Raw genomic sequence first — 16,991 nt, 5'->3', positions numbered from 1 at the left:
TGAGTAAACTTTTTTTCGCGAAGTGCACTATCTGTCAGCGAGTTTTGACCGTGTGTGTGTATTATAGCTAAGAACCATAACACACACATACAACGCAAAGAGGCGCGAACTAGTAATAAACAGATAATCAGAGTTGCACTCATCACTGATTTTGTCAGATAGTGCACTCAAAATTTTATTGTTATTCAACTGCTACTACCTTTAAATGAATATATCTTGCTACATAGTACTAAAATATTTTTATTGTGGTAAGCGGTTTTATTATTAAAGGCATTTTATTAAATTGAACTTTAATTTAATAATTCCAACTAGAAAGTGACAGATGTTTCGAAAAAGTGTTGTCTAAAATAGTCGGTATTCAGTGTAATTCCAGTGTTGCACTTTATTTTTTTCGTAGTACAAAACCACTTTCGAAGAAAATTTGTTGCAAATCTCCTCAAATAAGTAGATTTGCTCACACTGAAATTTTGCGATAAGTGTAAACATGTTATTATCAATAAGATGCAAACAATTTTCAATTCAGCCATGCACTAGTTTGACAAACGTAAAAATTTTGGTGCGGTTTCCATGCTGCTGATTGGCAACTCAACAGTGGTGTCGTGCATGGTAGGTTAGCAACACTATTTTCAATTTACAAACTGTCAAAGGAAAATAGGGTTGCTTGTGTATTTGTGGAAAATTATTATAAAGTATATTTATGAAAAAACATTTAATTCCAAATGGAATTGAACAAATCAATATGAAACCCCATCCTTATGAACAGATATATAATTTAAAATAAGTAGCCATACAAACTTTTTTCAAGTTCATCCAAGTATAAGTGATTAAAAAATACACACAATGGAACGATTTGCAATAAAGATTGATAGAAAGCTTAAAGCAAATTTATACAAAATTTGTCGTTTATGCGGTATGGATTATCCAGATATGATTCCTATCTTGCCAGAAGATGGTGCAGAACCACCCCAGGTAGATCAGGCTGTCGATGTCGAGAGTGAACCGGAGATGTCTCAGAAAATAAATGTACTTATTGGATTGCTGGTAGGTGGGGGGGAAACAGTGTCGTTGTCGAAGCAAAGGGGGAAGTCGAGGATTGTGATTGTTGTATTACCATTCATACATTTTTAGATAACAAAGGACGATCGTATGCCACAGACCATGTGTAGTTTATGTGTCGACAAAATTAACGATTTCTACGAGTTCCGTGAAATGTGTTATGCCACAAACGCTCAGACAAGAAAATTGTTGGGTCTTAAAACTATTGTAAAAAAGCCTGTCATTGAACCAAAACCTAAAATAGAAGTTAAAGAAGAGGCACCAATAGTACCTCCTTCCATGCCCAACAAACTTCTCAATCGTAAACGGAAAGCGGAAATGGTGGTAGAACCACCACCTGCAATTCTGCCCAAAAAGGAAACAGCTCCACCGGTAGTCAGCAACAAAAAGTTACGTTTGGCAGCTCTGCCTCTTGCTAAAGATGTCCCCACAAAGAAGACAAAATTTAAGGCAAAAGAAGTTGCTAAAGAAACTAAGGAAGAAGAAAATGAAGTTGCTGTCAAAGAAGAGTGGTAAGTTCATTTTTTTTATGTGTGCAAATATAATTGTGTATAACATGTAGTTTTAGTAACTTAACGTATTCTTTAGAGAAAACCGTGCTTTAAATGTTTTTTTTTCACCTAGGTACTTAGGTATTAAATGCTAGTGATATAGTATTTTTGTATCAGTATAATAAACCTTTGAATACGATCGGTCCGAAATTCCATTAAAATTAAATTCCCTCCCCATCAAAGGGAGCCTGCTGTCGCTACGCAAAATTCTAATTTCTAGAAGCTTGAATCTTTAATCCTGGCTGAATCAATTCCGCATGTCCGAAAAATAATTTCTTTGGAAAATCTTCAATTCAGCCTGGCTGAATCAGGCACGGAATTGCTGTAAGCATTACACAGGCTGGAACTTTAAGGTCCGATCTGTGTGGTGTTCATTGCTGTCACGAGAAGCTTAGCTACGAGCTACCGGGCGCGTCCACAGGTTGCGGATAGTGTAATGCTCCATACGGAGTAGCTGCAACGGTAGTTGCGGACAATAAGAGGTATCGAGCGGAGAGTCTCAGTGACAGGTCGGGGACACAGGCTGCTGCACAAATACTGAGTGCCTATGATGCTCGATATGACAAGGCGAGTAATTGGCGCCTTTAATAACCACCTTATTCCAGCGGCGATTGGTACTTTGGACCGGAACGAACTTGCTCACAAACCAACTTTACGAGGATCGCCAACTCTACATGAAACCACAGCAACAGGGTTTCTTTAGGAAATCTTCAATTTAGCCTGGCTGAATCGAAGTTTCTTTAGAGAAACTTCTACTCAGCATGGCTGAATCAGTTTCTTGAGAAAATCTTCAACTTGGCTGAATCAGAGTTTCTTAAGAAACTCTTTAATTCAGCCAATTTCAATTTCAGTTTATTTAGAAAATATTTTATTTAGCCTAGTTGAATCAGAGTTTCTTTAGAAAATATTAAATTCGGCATGGCTGAATAAGATTTTTTTTTCAAATCTTCAGTTTAGCCTAGCTGAATCATAGCTTCTTTAGAAAATCTTCAATTCAGCCTAGCTGAATCATTGTTTCTTTAGAAGATCTTCAATTCAGCATGGCTGAATAAGAGTTTTTTTTAGAAAATGTAGAATTCAATCTTCAATTCAGCCGGCCTGAGAAGAGTTTCTTAAGAAATTCTGATTCAAACCGGTTGAATCAGAGTTTCTTTAAAAAATCTTCAATTCAGTCTGGCTGAATAAGAATTTCTTTAGAAAATCTTGGCTGAATTAGAGTTTTTAAGAAACTCTTTAATTTAACCAGGCTGAATCAGAGTTCCTTAAGAAAATCTCCAATTCAGCCTGGCTGAATTAGAGTTTATTTAGAAAATATTTAATTTAGCCTGGCTGAATCAGAGTTTCTTTAGAAAATATTCAATTCAGCATGGCTGAATAAGATTTTGTTTTTAAATCTTCAATTCAGCCTGGCTAAATCAGAGTTCCCTTAGAAAATCTTCAATTCAGCTTAGTTGAATCAGAGTTTCTTTAGAGAATATTCAATTCAGCCTGGGTGAATCAGAGATTCTTTGGAAAATCTTTTATTCAGCCTGGCAGAATAAGAATTGTTTTTTTTAGAAAATGTTGAATTCAGCCTGGCTGAATCAGAGTTTCTTAAGGAACTCTTCAATTCAGCGCGGCTGAATCAGAGTTTCTTTAGAAAATATTCAATTCAGCCCGGCTTAATCAAAGATTCTTTTAGAAAACCTTCACATCCTGAAGTACTTACTATTGAATTATATTTTCTATGAATAATAAGCACTTTTTTATAAACTTATAATTGTACGTTTTTTTTTGCAGCCGCGAAGTTCTCACAAGGAAGTTGAGAATTTTGAAAGAGAGAGAGAAGGAGGCCAAGATTGTGGTAGTAAAAGACGAAGCAAAAGAAACTGCACTTAAGGATGAAAAGTAATGGATCCTATAACATATTATAATATATTTGTATGTACTAATGTTGTTTATTTAAAATGTGCATATTTTCCCATTGCAGCAAAGAAACGGTTTCTAAAAAAGAAGGTAAAGATAAGCTTAAAAGAGAAAGCAAAGAACTAGCAGCTCTTAAAAAGGATATCAAAGATATTGTGGATTTACCTCCAAGAAAAGAAGCCAAGGATTTAATGCTTAAGAAGGATGGCAAAGAGGTAGTGCCTAAAAAAGATGCTAAGGAGTTAACATCTAAAAAAGATGGTAAAGATTTTGCGTCTAAAAAAGATGGTAAAGATTTATCATCTAAAAAAGATGGTAAAACAGAGTTCCCATCTAAAAAAGATGGAAAAGATGTATCTTCTAAGGATGAGGGAAAGAGAGTTACATTTAAAGATGACATTAAAAAAATATCATCAAAAAAAGACAACAAAGAGATTTTAGCGAAGAAGGGAAAACACAAAAACAAAGAGGACGCCAATGAGGCACCAGCCGTAAAAGATGAAATGTAAGTTTTGATTCTTTTAAATCTTACAATATTTTAATTTTCTCCAGAAATGTTAATGTTGCCTTATTACTACAATTCCAATTACAGCAAGGAAGAAATTAAAGAAGAATCCATAACAGCAGGTCCATCAGTAGTAAATCCGGCGGCAACCGCAGGAAGTATAGTCCTAAAACTAAAACACGGCTGTACCATATGTACAGAACGATTTGGCTCTAAGGGAAAGCTAGAAGCACACGTTCGTCTACATCATATACCAAAGGTCGAGCGTTATGTTTGTTCTGCTTGTAACGAGACTATATCCAAGAGCTTTGATATTAAGAACCATCAACTTTGGCATAAATTGTCAAAGACACCATATGTTTGTGGTCTATGTGGAGAGTCCATTGTCAGTACATATGCGTATGCTCGGTGAGTAGTTTAAAAAAAGGTCGTTGAAGGACTTTTTTTTAAGACTTGCAGCATTGTCTTTTAAATGATAAGTTTATATTTTTTTAGTTAATATTTATTTAATTTGATTCATTTATATTTGTGAGGCAATTGTGGCGCATAATCTTGAATTAAGCCGAAAACTAAGAAAATCACATCCAATAGTTGGAAGTCGCTCTCGAATGTATTCGTTTCGACAGCCATGCTGTCGGGCTTTCTTATCAGAACGACTGGGAGCAAAAAATAGGTGTCGTTAAACAGCACTCCTTTTTGACTCGAAAAAGATCACTGATAATAAAAACTTTTTTGAGAGAAGTATCTTCTGTTCGTTAATGGAATGTGTGTGGCAAAAACCACAACAAAATTGTGATTTCGAAAAAAAAAAACAAATTTACAGAAAGCAAAATGCGATAAATATAAATGCAAAAAGAGTCCACTTGGTGCCTTTTTTCGTTTGGCACTAAGTGGTACCATTTCCTTTTTTTTACGGAAGTGCAAAAGTGCAAAAATTGATGCATCACTGAACAGACGTATCGAGTGGGGTCTCAGTGAGAGGCTGGGCGCACCGGCTCTTGCTTAAATAATGAGTGACTACGATATATGACAAGGCGAGTTATTGGCGCCTTAAAACAACCAATGGCCATCATGTTCCCGTGGTGATCGGTCGTATGGACCGGAACAAGCTTGCTCACCTTACAGAGCTTGAAGAGGATCACCACCTCCACATGCAAAGGTGGCTATAACAACAAAATTTTGAGGTACTCATCTCAAAGATTATGAAAACGAGGTCGCCTATCATTGAGCCAAAACTTATATCAGACAGGGCTCATTGGTTGTTTACCTTTTCAATTTTTATACCCTGCACCACTACTGTGGTACAGGGCCTTAAGCCATAAGGTAGATCTACATGATCTAGAGCGTGAGGTTCAGCGCTACAAGAGAGAACCTCTAGTGATCTAGCGCATTAATTGACCCATCTTGCCAACATTTTGCACAACCCTTTCCTGGATGTCTGCCACAGTATCTGACAAGTTTTCTCGAAATCGGTGCAGATTTAGATATAGATATGACTTTCATATATACGTTCGTCCGATTTTGAGAAATATTGCAAGAAAGCACTCATTTGTTAACCGATTGACTCTCGATATTACTGGAGAATTTCATAGAAATCGGCTCAGATTTAGATATTTCGCCCGATTTTCACTTCTAGAGCCACTGCAATCACATTTTTTTAACAATCTTGCCACTATCTGAGAAGTTTGCTCGAAATCGGTTTGGAATAAGATATAGCTCCCATATTTATGTTCGACAAATTTTGGGTAACTTGCAATAATGTTGTCATTTGTCAACCGGATTGTGATACGGATTGTTAATAACCCATCTGAAAACATCCGGCACCGACCGACTTTTGCCTTTTCTTACTGGTTTTAAATGCCAAAACCCGTTACCCAAAAAAATGTATCATGTAGCTTACAAACCAACACAAAAAATCGGTTTCAATCACGAAATTAATTGATACAAATAATTCTTTTTTTGAAACGGCTTCATTTACGAAAGGGATTATGTTTATCATCGTTAATCAACTAAAAAACTATCTATTTGAAAAATTGTTTACTCTATTAAAAACATTATAGAAATGTTAAACATTTTCAATTAAATTAATATTCATTTGAATTAATTCAATTAAAAAACTGATTAAAAATGTAGAATTTTTTAATTATTTCTTTATTGGTCTTATTAAAAATATGAGTGAATTATTTAATTTTTTTGTCAAAGAAATGTTTCTCTGAAAAATGGGAAAATAATTGGGACAAATCTTTTAAGGTAGCATTTATTTTTGAAGGTATGACCTGAGATCATATTCTCATTCTCATATTCTGAATCATACATTTTTTTTAATCAAATACATGTTTATTTTCAATTAAATTTTTAATTAAAATTTGTTCATGTTTTTATTTAATTTTTTTTAAACCAGATAAGAATTTTCGAACATACATTCCCTGAGCAATCTTTAAACAGAAATCAATTTTTCTAGCATATGACGCCAAGAGAAAAATAATTCTCATACAATTTTTTTTTTAATTTCTTGCAGACATTTACAGAGCCATAGCTTTGAAACTCCGCCTGCATTAATGGTACTAGATCGAGAATGTCCACAATGTCATATCCAATATGAAACAAATTTCCTGTACAATACACACCCATGTGCTGTTAAAACAAGACGTTGTGCTGGATGCAATCGTTTGCAACGTTCTGAAACTGAATACGTTAAACATTCCGCAATCTGTGCAAAAGTGTATCTCAACTACTCGAAACATGTTGCTCCGGGTGTAGAGGCTCAAGAGGATGCTGTTCGAATCAAAAATGAAAACGAGGTAGAAGCAGCTGCTGAAGAAATGGCTCGGCTGACAGGTCTGCCATTGGATATGTCGCCAGTTGTTCATTTAACCCGTCTGTCCTCTCCCATTATAATGGCAGCAAATCAGTGTGTATCCATACCTGGTCTTGATGATTCACCAACAACATCGGGTAAGCGATCTGGCAAGAAAGGTGTGTCCAAAAAAGAACTAAAACGGGTAGATGAGCTCTTGAAATCCACTTTGGATGCATTAGTTAGTATTAAACATGAACCAGAAGTTCATGTTGAGCCCGAAACCCAGCCTGCGGAGGGTGAAGCCAGTGATAACGAAACAAGCGATGCAGAACGGAATATGGACCACAGTTTCCAAGAAGACTATCACCATAACGAGGACAGTGAACAAGATGATGAGGCAGAGGTAAATAAAAAAGTTACCAACGATAAGCAGCACGAATGTGTGAAGATAAAACAGGAGGCAGATGATAACATGGACACTTCGGAAATAAACGAACCGGCGAATAAAACTTCTGGCTTTGGATTGAAGTTAAAGATAAGAAAAGAGCATGGTCAACTTAATTCGTCAATAATTGAACAGCAGACCGTGGAGAAGAAGGCGGAAAAACGAAAGAAGAAAAAGAAACACAAAGACAAAGAAAAAGATAAACTGTCGAAATCCCACAAAGAGCACCAAGAAGAACACAATTCTCGCGACTCTTTCAATACCTTACAAAATGAAGATATTGCCCCTGCCGCACACTCTGCAGCCGGCATTGCGGCTGCTGTTGACAGTGACAAAACTGATGCAACAGTACAAATTAAGACAGAGCCTGTCGAAAATATGGACACAGATGAAACTTTGGCTAATTCTGCACAAACCAGACCACAACCAGAGGCTACAATAATGACATCAATACCAATGATGCAATTGCAAATATCCTGCATTTCCGAGGGTGTTGAATTTAATGGTGCGAACACAAGCACCGAAGCGGCAGTCGACGAGCAGGCTAATTGTGTAACAAACAACCATAGCATTTCCGATGACCACGAAGAAGATGTAAAGCCTAACCGCGAAGAATTAGACAGAATGTTGAATATTTCCCACGTATCCAGTGGCGTGGAAATGGACGCAACTTTAAAAATCTCCAATATTTCCAGTGGTATTGAAATGGAAACAGATCCAAACGAAGCAGAGACACCTATGGACTATAACGAAGAAGAAGAGCAGGACAATCAAACGCAACCGACATCACCTAATGAGAATCAAAGCGAACAGCGACCCAGTATGAAAAACAAACAAAAAACAACTAAAACAAAACCCATTCAAAAAGTCACCTTGAAGACGCCTGCGGTTAAAAGTCGAAACAAAGCTTGCAAGTCCACTGCCAAGCCTAGTGCTGTACCGCCGTCGACATCGACAACACCAACACCAATACCAACGCCGACATCACTTCCTGTTCTTCAAATCTCAGCTGTTCAAAGTGGTGTTACATTGCCGCCAACAGCAGAACCGGATCAAAGTGATTTTATACCGATGTTTATTAAACCAGAACCTCAAAATCGAGGATATTCCGATGAAACCACATCGACACAGCCCCATGCATCTCCAAGAACAGCCGCATCTTCTACACCTTCGCCATCTCATTCGCGCTCGCCCTCACCTTCGCATTCACACTCGCGTTCACCATACCCATCGCCATCGCCATCGCCAACACCAACAGAGCCTGAGGAAACTACAGCTTCACAGCAATTTACTGCCGAGGAGCAAGCCTATATATCTACAATAGATTTTAACAACATTACAATTAAGCAGGAGAAGGATCTGGAAATCAACGATATTCAAGTGCCAGCAAAGAAACCACGATCACGAAATTATTCCGTCAATGGAATTAAGAAGCGCAAAATCCATCACGATCACAGCAAAGATGATGACGCCAAGAAGGTGGCAGCAGCGGTGGCTACAGAAAATGATAAGGACATGGTAGCCGCCGCTCCAGATGAAAATGATGAGGAGCCAGATGAGGAAGAGGAGGAGGAGGAAGAGAAGGAGGCTGCAGCATCTGCTGACGAAGAAGAAGCATCTGCTCAAGAAGAAGATGAACCCGAAGAAGCAAGTGAAGAGGAAGAGGAAGAGGAGGAAGAAGAAGAAGAGGACGAGGAAGAAGATGAACTTGAGGGTGCTGAAGAGGAGGAAGAAGAACGAGAATACAGAGAGCTAGAATATCCCCCAGAATTAGGAGAGACACCAGAAGAACCGATGGAAGCAGATGCTGAAGAAGACGATACAGAAGCAAGTGAAATGGAAACAAATGATGAGGCCGAAGAGGCCGACGATAATAATCTTCAGGAAACTGAGGAAACTAAATCACCTAATACTCCCGAAGACCCAAATAGTAGCGATACTAATAAAACAACATGCGATAACGAAGAGGTTGCACTCCATCGAAATAATGAAACAAAAACAGATGATGAATCGGGGCAAGTATCTACGACATTACCCGCTTTTGTTATAGCCAGTGTTAGCAGCAATGTGTCCGAATGTACACCCACACAGGAATCAAAACCACTTCAGGATGACACCTCAGTAGACAGCAAAGAAACAATGAGGGAGCAGGTACTTGCATTTAATACCAGTGTAGATAGTATAGCCCCCATATTGCCTGGCGTCGAAGTAGACAGTAAAGAAACAGTGAGGAAGCAGGTACTTGCATTTAATACCAGTGTAGATAGTATAGCCCCCAAATTGCCTGGAGTAGAAGGAGAGGAAACTTTAGCAAGTCGTATAAAAGAAGAGTGCGATGACGTATCGAATACTTCATTAACAGCAACAACAGTTTATCATCAATTGCCAGAGGAAACTGCACAAATAAGTTCTTTAACAGAGCCTCTGTCTAGCAGCTCGGTGCCTGAACAAGAATCGCTACAAAATATTACAAGTGTTTCACAAATACCAGTATTACAAATCACTTCCATAACATCGGCACTTCAGGATTTAGACAAAACGACAGAATCTTTGCATGCGGATGCAGAATCGAACATTACTTGGGGCCCCGAAAAAAAGGGTGTAGCAGCTACAGTCGAAGAGTCGGACTCAACTCTTAAACCCATTGAGTCAGAAATGCAGACCAGCGGTGGGTCTGCCAGCCCAAGTGCATTAGTATTGCCTTCTATGGAAATAACTCCTTTAGATCGTGGAGTAATTACACATGAAACTAACGCCCTTGATCCCTCATCAGTTCCTGGATGTTTAGATGCAGTAACTAATGAAATACCCAAACATGATGAACCAGCGCTTATGCCTCAGTCTGATGTCATAGCTATGGAGACAGCGAATACATCAGAAACTTTAAATCTAGCGGCAGACGATTCCAATAAACAAATTTTGGAGAGCAATTCTACTCAAAGTGTAGAAGCTAATTCAAGTGAAACTGCTCTTACACATCAGCTATCAGAAATATGCACAGGCCATCCAATGACAAATCAATTCAATGCAATAGAGACAATGGAAAGTCAAAAAACAATCTCACACGAGCCCCAAAGCACTGTCGACAATGAAATCAATTCCGAAACCCAAATTCCCATAAATACATTAGACCAAAGTATGCGGGAAGTTGAACAACATCAACCAGTGAGTGCTGATGGGACACCACCAAACGAAATGATATGCAATCTTGCCCCTAGTGAAAATGCTATCGATGAAAATGAAATATTTGGAACTATAACGGGGGTTGTAAAACAAGCATCCGAAATAGATTCACAAGCCCAGCCTATTTTCGAGTCATTGCAAGACAATTCAACGACAGAACAGCCCATGACGTCTTCTATGGCAGACAATGACAACAATGAAGAATATGATGAGAACGGTGAAGAAAACGAAGATGAAGACGATAACGATGAAGTGGACATGAACGCTGAGCACGATGGCGCAGATGAAGATGCCGAAGAAGAAGATGAAGATTACGCTGAGTCCGAGGATAATACAAATCCAAATATAGAAGAATTGCAAAATAAGCAAAATCTAGAACAACAACTTTCTACACAAGTAACCACAGTCAGACCTGCAGCCTTAGCTTTGCATCCCTATCTGGAGGATATTTCATCCAGCAGCAATAGTTTTTTAAGTAACACATTATCACAAACACCACCACCGCCGTTAGGCAACAGTAACTGCCCCAACAGCCAACAGCAGTTGTCACACAGAACACAGCAAAATGAAGAGACTGAAAATATTTTAAATGAATCAAATGATATGCTTGGTGCCACGCTACGTGCAGGAGGAGGACCTTCGTCGTCGTCCTCTTCGTCCCATCTGGTGACGACGACACCGACGTCGACGTCAACGACACATAGATTACCCTTTAATTTTGATAATATCAATGAAATTGCCGAAAACAACAATAATGCAAATATCGAAAGGGAACAGTTGCAAGATGATCAGCACTATCACCATCATCAACAGCAGCAGCAACAGCAACAACAACACTTATTAAGACAACACCAAGAAATGTCGCCAGACGATGTGACATAAAGCAATACACCACATATACCTATACCCAGCCCAGCAGCCATAGACTCGTTTGTCTGTAACAACCCTTAACAAAGAAAACAAAGCAAAACACTTTTTTATATACAAAGAAAAGTATGATTATATATATTTTTTATTGAAGTCATATGGATTATACACCAAACACATTGGCTGAAAGTCCTGGACCTAGTAAGCACAAAAAAGTCCTGGACCTAGCAAACACACTTCACCATAAAATGAAAGGTAGACAATCGTAGTCATTCCTCCTTTTTAACCCCATGATTTGTATATCTAAAACCCTGATTTATTGCGACACATTAACATTCTAAGGCGCTCTAGATATGTCTGTTTGAATGCTACTGCTTTTAAAAACAAATCTATAGAGCTCCAACATGGTACAGATCAAAGTTTTCCCTGTATGATGTTGGAATCTATCGGACTATAACTTTATATAGCTGCAATATATATCTATTTTATATCTTGAGTGCACCGAAAGCAACTTTTTTCAATCGTTTGTATATGGACCGATAAGTTGCACACACTGTGCATCCTACTTTCTACGCCAAATGTTCATGTATTTATTTAACTCCCGTATTGGCTGATCACCGGTTTTGTTCAATTTTCGGCCTGTACATGTATGTATTCCGATATAGGTACCATTAGCATAGATTTCCCACATTTTCTCATTTTTTTGGTACAGTAAGGCAATTTTGCGTAAATTTATGTTTATAGCTATCAAAATCTATGATAGAAATGCAATGCTTTTTGATCAATGAGGCAAACTCTTTGAATACCAAAGGCAGAAACTTGGTGTCACATTTGACAACCGTTGTAGGTTCTCAACTCATGCTGCTATAATTTGCGAAAAATGTAGAATTCAAGATAAAGTCCTGAAGTCATTTGCCCAAAAGCGCGGGGATTGCTGACAAAAATCTTGTTGACAGCACATAAAACATTTAGTCGGTCAGCAGAGAAATATGCAATTAGTCGGTCAGTAGGGAAATAGGTCTGAGCAGTATCGCAGCAGCCAGCACCAAAAACCAGAAATGTCAGGTTGGATTATCATAATGTAGACAATCCCATGGCAGCCGGTTGCAAGTACCGGATTGATCCGATGGAGTCCTTCATCGGCAAGGGCTGCAGCCTCAGTGTACAACTTACTGCTACAACAACAGCAACCATAATGTAAAGTGCTACAAAATTTAGCAAACTGCGTTAATTTCTCTTACGAGATGAGCTTTATGATCGAAAATTTATTTTTATACCCTCCACCATAGGATGGGAGTATAATAATTTCAGCATTCCTCTAAATATGCGTCTAAGACCCTATTAAGTATATATATTCTTGATCGTCATGACATTTTAAGTCGATCTAGCCATGTCCGTCCGTCTGTCTGTCAAAGGCACGCTAACTTTCGAAGGAGTAAAGCGCTTGAAATTTTGCACAAATGCTTCTTATAAGTGTAGGTTGGTTGGGATTGTAAATGAGCCAAATCAGTCCATGTTTTGATATGGCCGCCATATAAACCGATCTTGGGTATTAAATTCTTGAGCCTAAAGAGGGCGCAATTCGTATCCGATTTGACTGAAATTTTACACGTGGTGTTTTGGTACCACTTTCAACAGTTGTGGTACGTAAAATTCAAATCGGTTCATAACCTGATATAGCTGCCATATAAACGGATCTCCTGATTAGACTTCTTGAGCTTCTAGAGGGAGCAATTCGTATCCGATTTGGCTGAAATTTTGCACATATCTTTAAGGAATGACATCCAACAGCTGTGCCAAGTATAGCCTAAATCTGTCCATAACCTGATATAGCCGCCATGTAAACCAATTTTCTTGTGAGCTTCTAGAAGGCGCAATTATAAACCAATTTGGTTGAAATTTTCCATGTGTCGTCTTGGTACGACTTCCTACAACTCTGAAGTTTATTAATTTTTGAGTGCCAAGAAAACACATATTTAAAAATGTTCGAAATTCCAATTAGCTCTAATATTTGCTCAAATTAGAGGCTTTACCAACAAAAGTGGCTAGAACATTGAGGTCCGATCTGCGAGCTACCACAGGTTGCGGATAGTGGAATGCTCCAAACGGAGTAGCGGCAACGGCAGTATCGGACAAACAGTGGTATCGAGCGGAGAGTCTCAGTGAGAGGCCGAGCGGCACCGACTCTTGCACAAATACTGAGTGCCCATGATGCTCGATATGACAAGGCAGGTTATTGGCGACTTTAAATAACCAATGGCTTCCCTATTCGCGCGGCGATCGGTACTTTGGATCGGAACGAGCTTGCTCACCTACAGGAGCCTGACGAGGATCGCTACCTTCACATGAAAATTTGGCTACAACAACAAAAACCACCAAGATGGCAGATTTAATTAGTTTTCATAAGGTCATTGTAGCCATAGATAGCTACCAAGTGACTGCTAACAAATGGCTCAGATAGAAAGATTGTGATTAGAGCTCAATCACCGCAAGGACGAGTTGCGTACCCCTTTTTGGCTCTAGGATATCTGTCGGATTTTCAGGTCATTTGAACTGAACAGTTAAAGTTTGTTGGCTACGAGCATAACGTTGTCATCATGGTGTGTGGCCATTCAGAGTGCTTATAGTATGCTGCCAAAATACTAGGTAACTTGTTATGTTAAAAAGACCTCTCCTAGAAGTGATGGGGCTGCCTCTCTCCCTTCTGAATGTCCTGAAAACCCATTGCAATGTCAGGACGTTGACCTTGCGGTGGTAAAAAGGCGGTCATAAGCTTGATTTGTGGGGAGGAGGAGGAGTCATAGACGGTTGAGCACCTATTGTGAGATTGCCTGCAATTGCGAAAGTAGATGCAGGATTATGACTACACAAAAACCTAATTTCCTGTCTAAATTGTCTTCATATGCAATAGTCCTTTTGCCATTTTGGACTACTTTAGCTTTAAATTGCACATTGGAGGGAGCTTTTCCAGACCCCCTGGCCGTTTTATCATCTATGTTGGCTCCTAATCTCCTTCATATTAATGTTTGGCATTGTACTGACGTAAATTTTACCAGTGTTCTTCTGCATTTTTTGAATCTTTCGGGGGTGACAAAATGGTGCTAAGTTCCCTGAGTGACACTGATATTGAATGAGGCTGCTAGACGCGTAACATAACATAACAGCAGCAAACACAATTTATAAAATAATTGTTTTAAAGTTTATATTTTTGAACGGCGAATTCAAAAATAAGTTGACATATCAAATTCTGTCAGCTGAGATGCCACCGGATAAATACGCTTTGGGTTGTACAATCCCGAAATATATAACAGGCAACCCTCATATTTCCTTTTCCGTGAAGAAAACTATGACGTAATGGACGATATGGGTTTTCGGCAGTCTTTTTTTCCAATATGTGTCTCTTTCGTTTTTTTTTTGCTGTAGCATTAATGTTGAATTTTTTCTGTTATTTTAATCCTCTTTGCAAATAGTAGATAATAATCGATTAATGGTGATGTGCACTATATAGTACTTCAAATAAATCTCAGCAATTATTGGCAGCGTTTTAGAACAATAAAATGCAAATCACGATTAATCGGTTCTTATTGCCTGATATCGATAACTTACCAGTGCAATTTTGCTCTGGTATTCTATCCAGAACATCTGACTTGCACTGGATGGGACTAAAACAAAACACAGCAGTTAGCCATCATCCGTGGCCCTACAACAATGTTTAAACCTAGCATACTTTTTTGCTGCAACGTAGTTTCGCGTTATACGTTGCGGAGCTTCACAGTGTTTTGCTTCATCAGGGATTTTTCAACCACGCCCATATTTTTCGTTTTCAATTTCAATGCGCGTGAACTATATTTTTTACCTTCAATAGCATATTTAGAAACCGTTGCGTCATTTATAAAAAGTGATTACCTACTTATCTATCGTTGATTGGGAAGTACTTTTCACATTAGAATCAGTTTCTTCTCTTTTCACAATGAACTATTGGCAGTGTTATAGTATATTCAACGATAATAAATATATTGTCATAAGCTTTAAGCAGCTTTCCTTTGAAGTTTAGTATTTGTTTTTAGTTCTGTGTGTTAAGACCAGGATTTTTCAGTCCATGTGTTACTTTATACGTATAGGCACATGCATTACTAGAATTAGTAACTGAAATAACCCAGCAAATCCGAGCATACTCACCTATTTTTGGATATTTTGTAAATTATTACCCAAACCCCCAAAAATTACACACGCTTTCCCCATAAAATTTGTATGTATAAGCTATTTATATAAAAACCCCGTCCTCAAATCACCCCATTCCCAATGTCCAAAGAAAAATTAAATTATAAATCATTAATTTCGTAAAAACGAATTCCCACACACATGTCCCTGCCCTCTTCATTATATTGCCCTTGCGTGCGTGCAAAAGAAAATCTCATTTCCAGATCCGATAAAGCGTTTATATTGTATAGTTTGTAATAATTTTGTATTTTTCGTTTTTAGTTTTTATTTTAAAAAACGTCGTTTTAAATTTGTCTATTTTTAATATTTGTCCCCCTAGTAAATAAGTTAACTTCATTTCATTTTTTAAATGAATTCAGAACAAAACGAATATATATTTGTGTCGTCTAAAATAATTTAATTGTAATTTGCATTCGTATCTAATTTAATTTAATTTGTCTATAAGCGAAACTAATCTTTTTTTTCACAAAAAAGATATTTGTTCATAGAAAATAATAACAAAAAAAAAAAAAAATAAACAAAAAATTAATATTTGTTAATAGAAATTAACCGCTCGTAAGAAAATGTAGAATGTAATACAGATAACGATAAACACGAACGATGATAATATATAAAAATATATAAGGATTCGGCTTAAATTTTAAACAAAACAAACTCGTATATGATGTTTGAATTTTGTCGCTAAAAATCTTGTAAAAATCTACGGTTTGTATAAATATAAATCGGAATATAAACACGAGTTCTTTATTTTATGTATGGGTAGAGATGGGTTTCTACCGGGTAAATAGCCAACGCTTGGGTATTTATTGGGTAAATACCCAACGCTTGGATAAATACCCAATAAATACCTTTTTGGGGGGTATTTATAATTTTGCAGATATCTTGGGTATAAAAACATTTTCCAAACAATTTTTGATGATTTCGTAGTCTTTGTATATAAGCCTGATCTTCTGATCTCATAAAATCGGATTTTAGTTATAATTTAGTTTTAGCCGCTGTATAGACCGATCTCCAGACTTAAAGTCTTGAGGCAATAAATTGGTAATTTTTCATCCGATTTCGATGAAATTTGAAACGGTGAGTTCTAGTAGACCCCTACCCCTACCCTACTGTCCAATTCTGTGAAGTGTGGTTCAGATTGGACTATATTTGGATATACTTACCCTATAGACCGACCGCCCGATCTCCCGATATAGGGTAATGAGGCCATAAAAGATCCATTTATTACCCGAATTCGATGAAATTTGGCACAGTGTATTCTGGCAGACCCTTAAATATGGTCCGATCCGTACCACATTTGATAGGAATGGGTAGGGGTCTACCAGAATACACTGTGTGGTACAGATGGTCCAATCTGTACCACATTTTATAGGAATGGGTAGGGGTCTAGCAGAATACACTGTGCCAAATTTCATCAAATTCGGGTAATAAAAGGATCTTTTATGGCCTCAATGCCCT

General features: G+C 37.8%; 1 protein-coding gene across 1 annotated transcript; it reads left to right on the top strand.

Annotated features, from left to right (window-relative positions):
• Positions 1–667: 667 nt before the first annotated feature.
• Positions 668–16,187, top strand: LOC106080818 (uncharacterized). The gene is made up of 6 exons (XM_013242396.2): positions 668–1,041; positions 1,129–1,568; positions 3,387–3,494; positions 3,577–4,017; positions 4,105–4,425; positions 6,536–16,187. The coding sequence occupies exons 1-6, from the start codon at positions 841–843 to the stop codon at positions 11,325–11,327; spliced, it is 6,303 nt and encodes a 2,100-aa protein (XP_013097850.2). The 5' UTR covers positions 668–840; the 3' UTR covers positions 11,328–16,187.
• Positions 16,188–16,991: the final 804 nt, after the last annotated feature.

The sequence above is a fragment of the Stomoxys calcitrans genome, chromosome 2 (assembly GCF_963082655.1).
Source record: "Stomoxys calcitrans chromosome 2, idStoCalc2.1, whole genome shotgun sequence".
Classification (NCBI taxonomy): domain Eukaryota; kingdom Metazoa; phylum Arthropoda; class Insecta; order Diptera; family Muscidae; genus Stomoxys; species Stomoxys calcitrans.
This window is presented reverse-complemented; position numbering and strand designations above follow the sequence as displayed.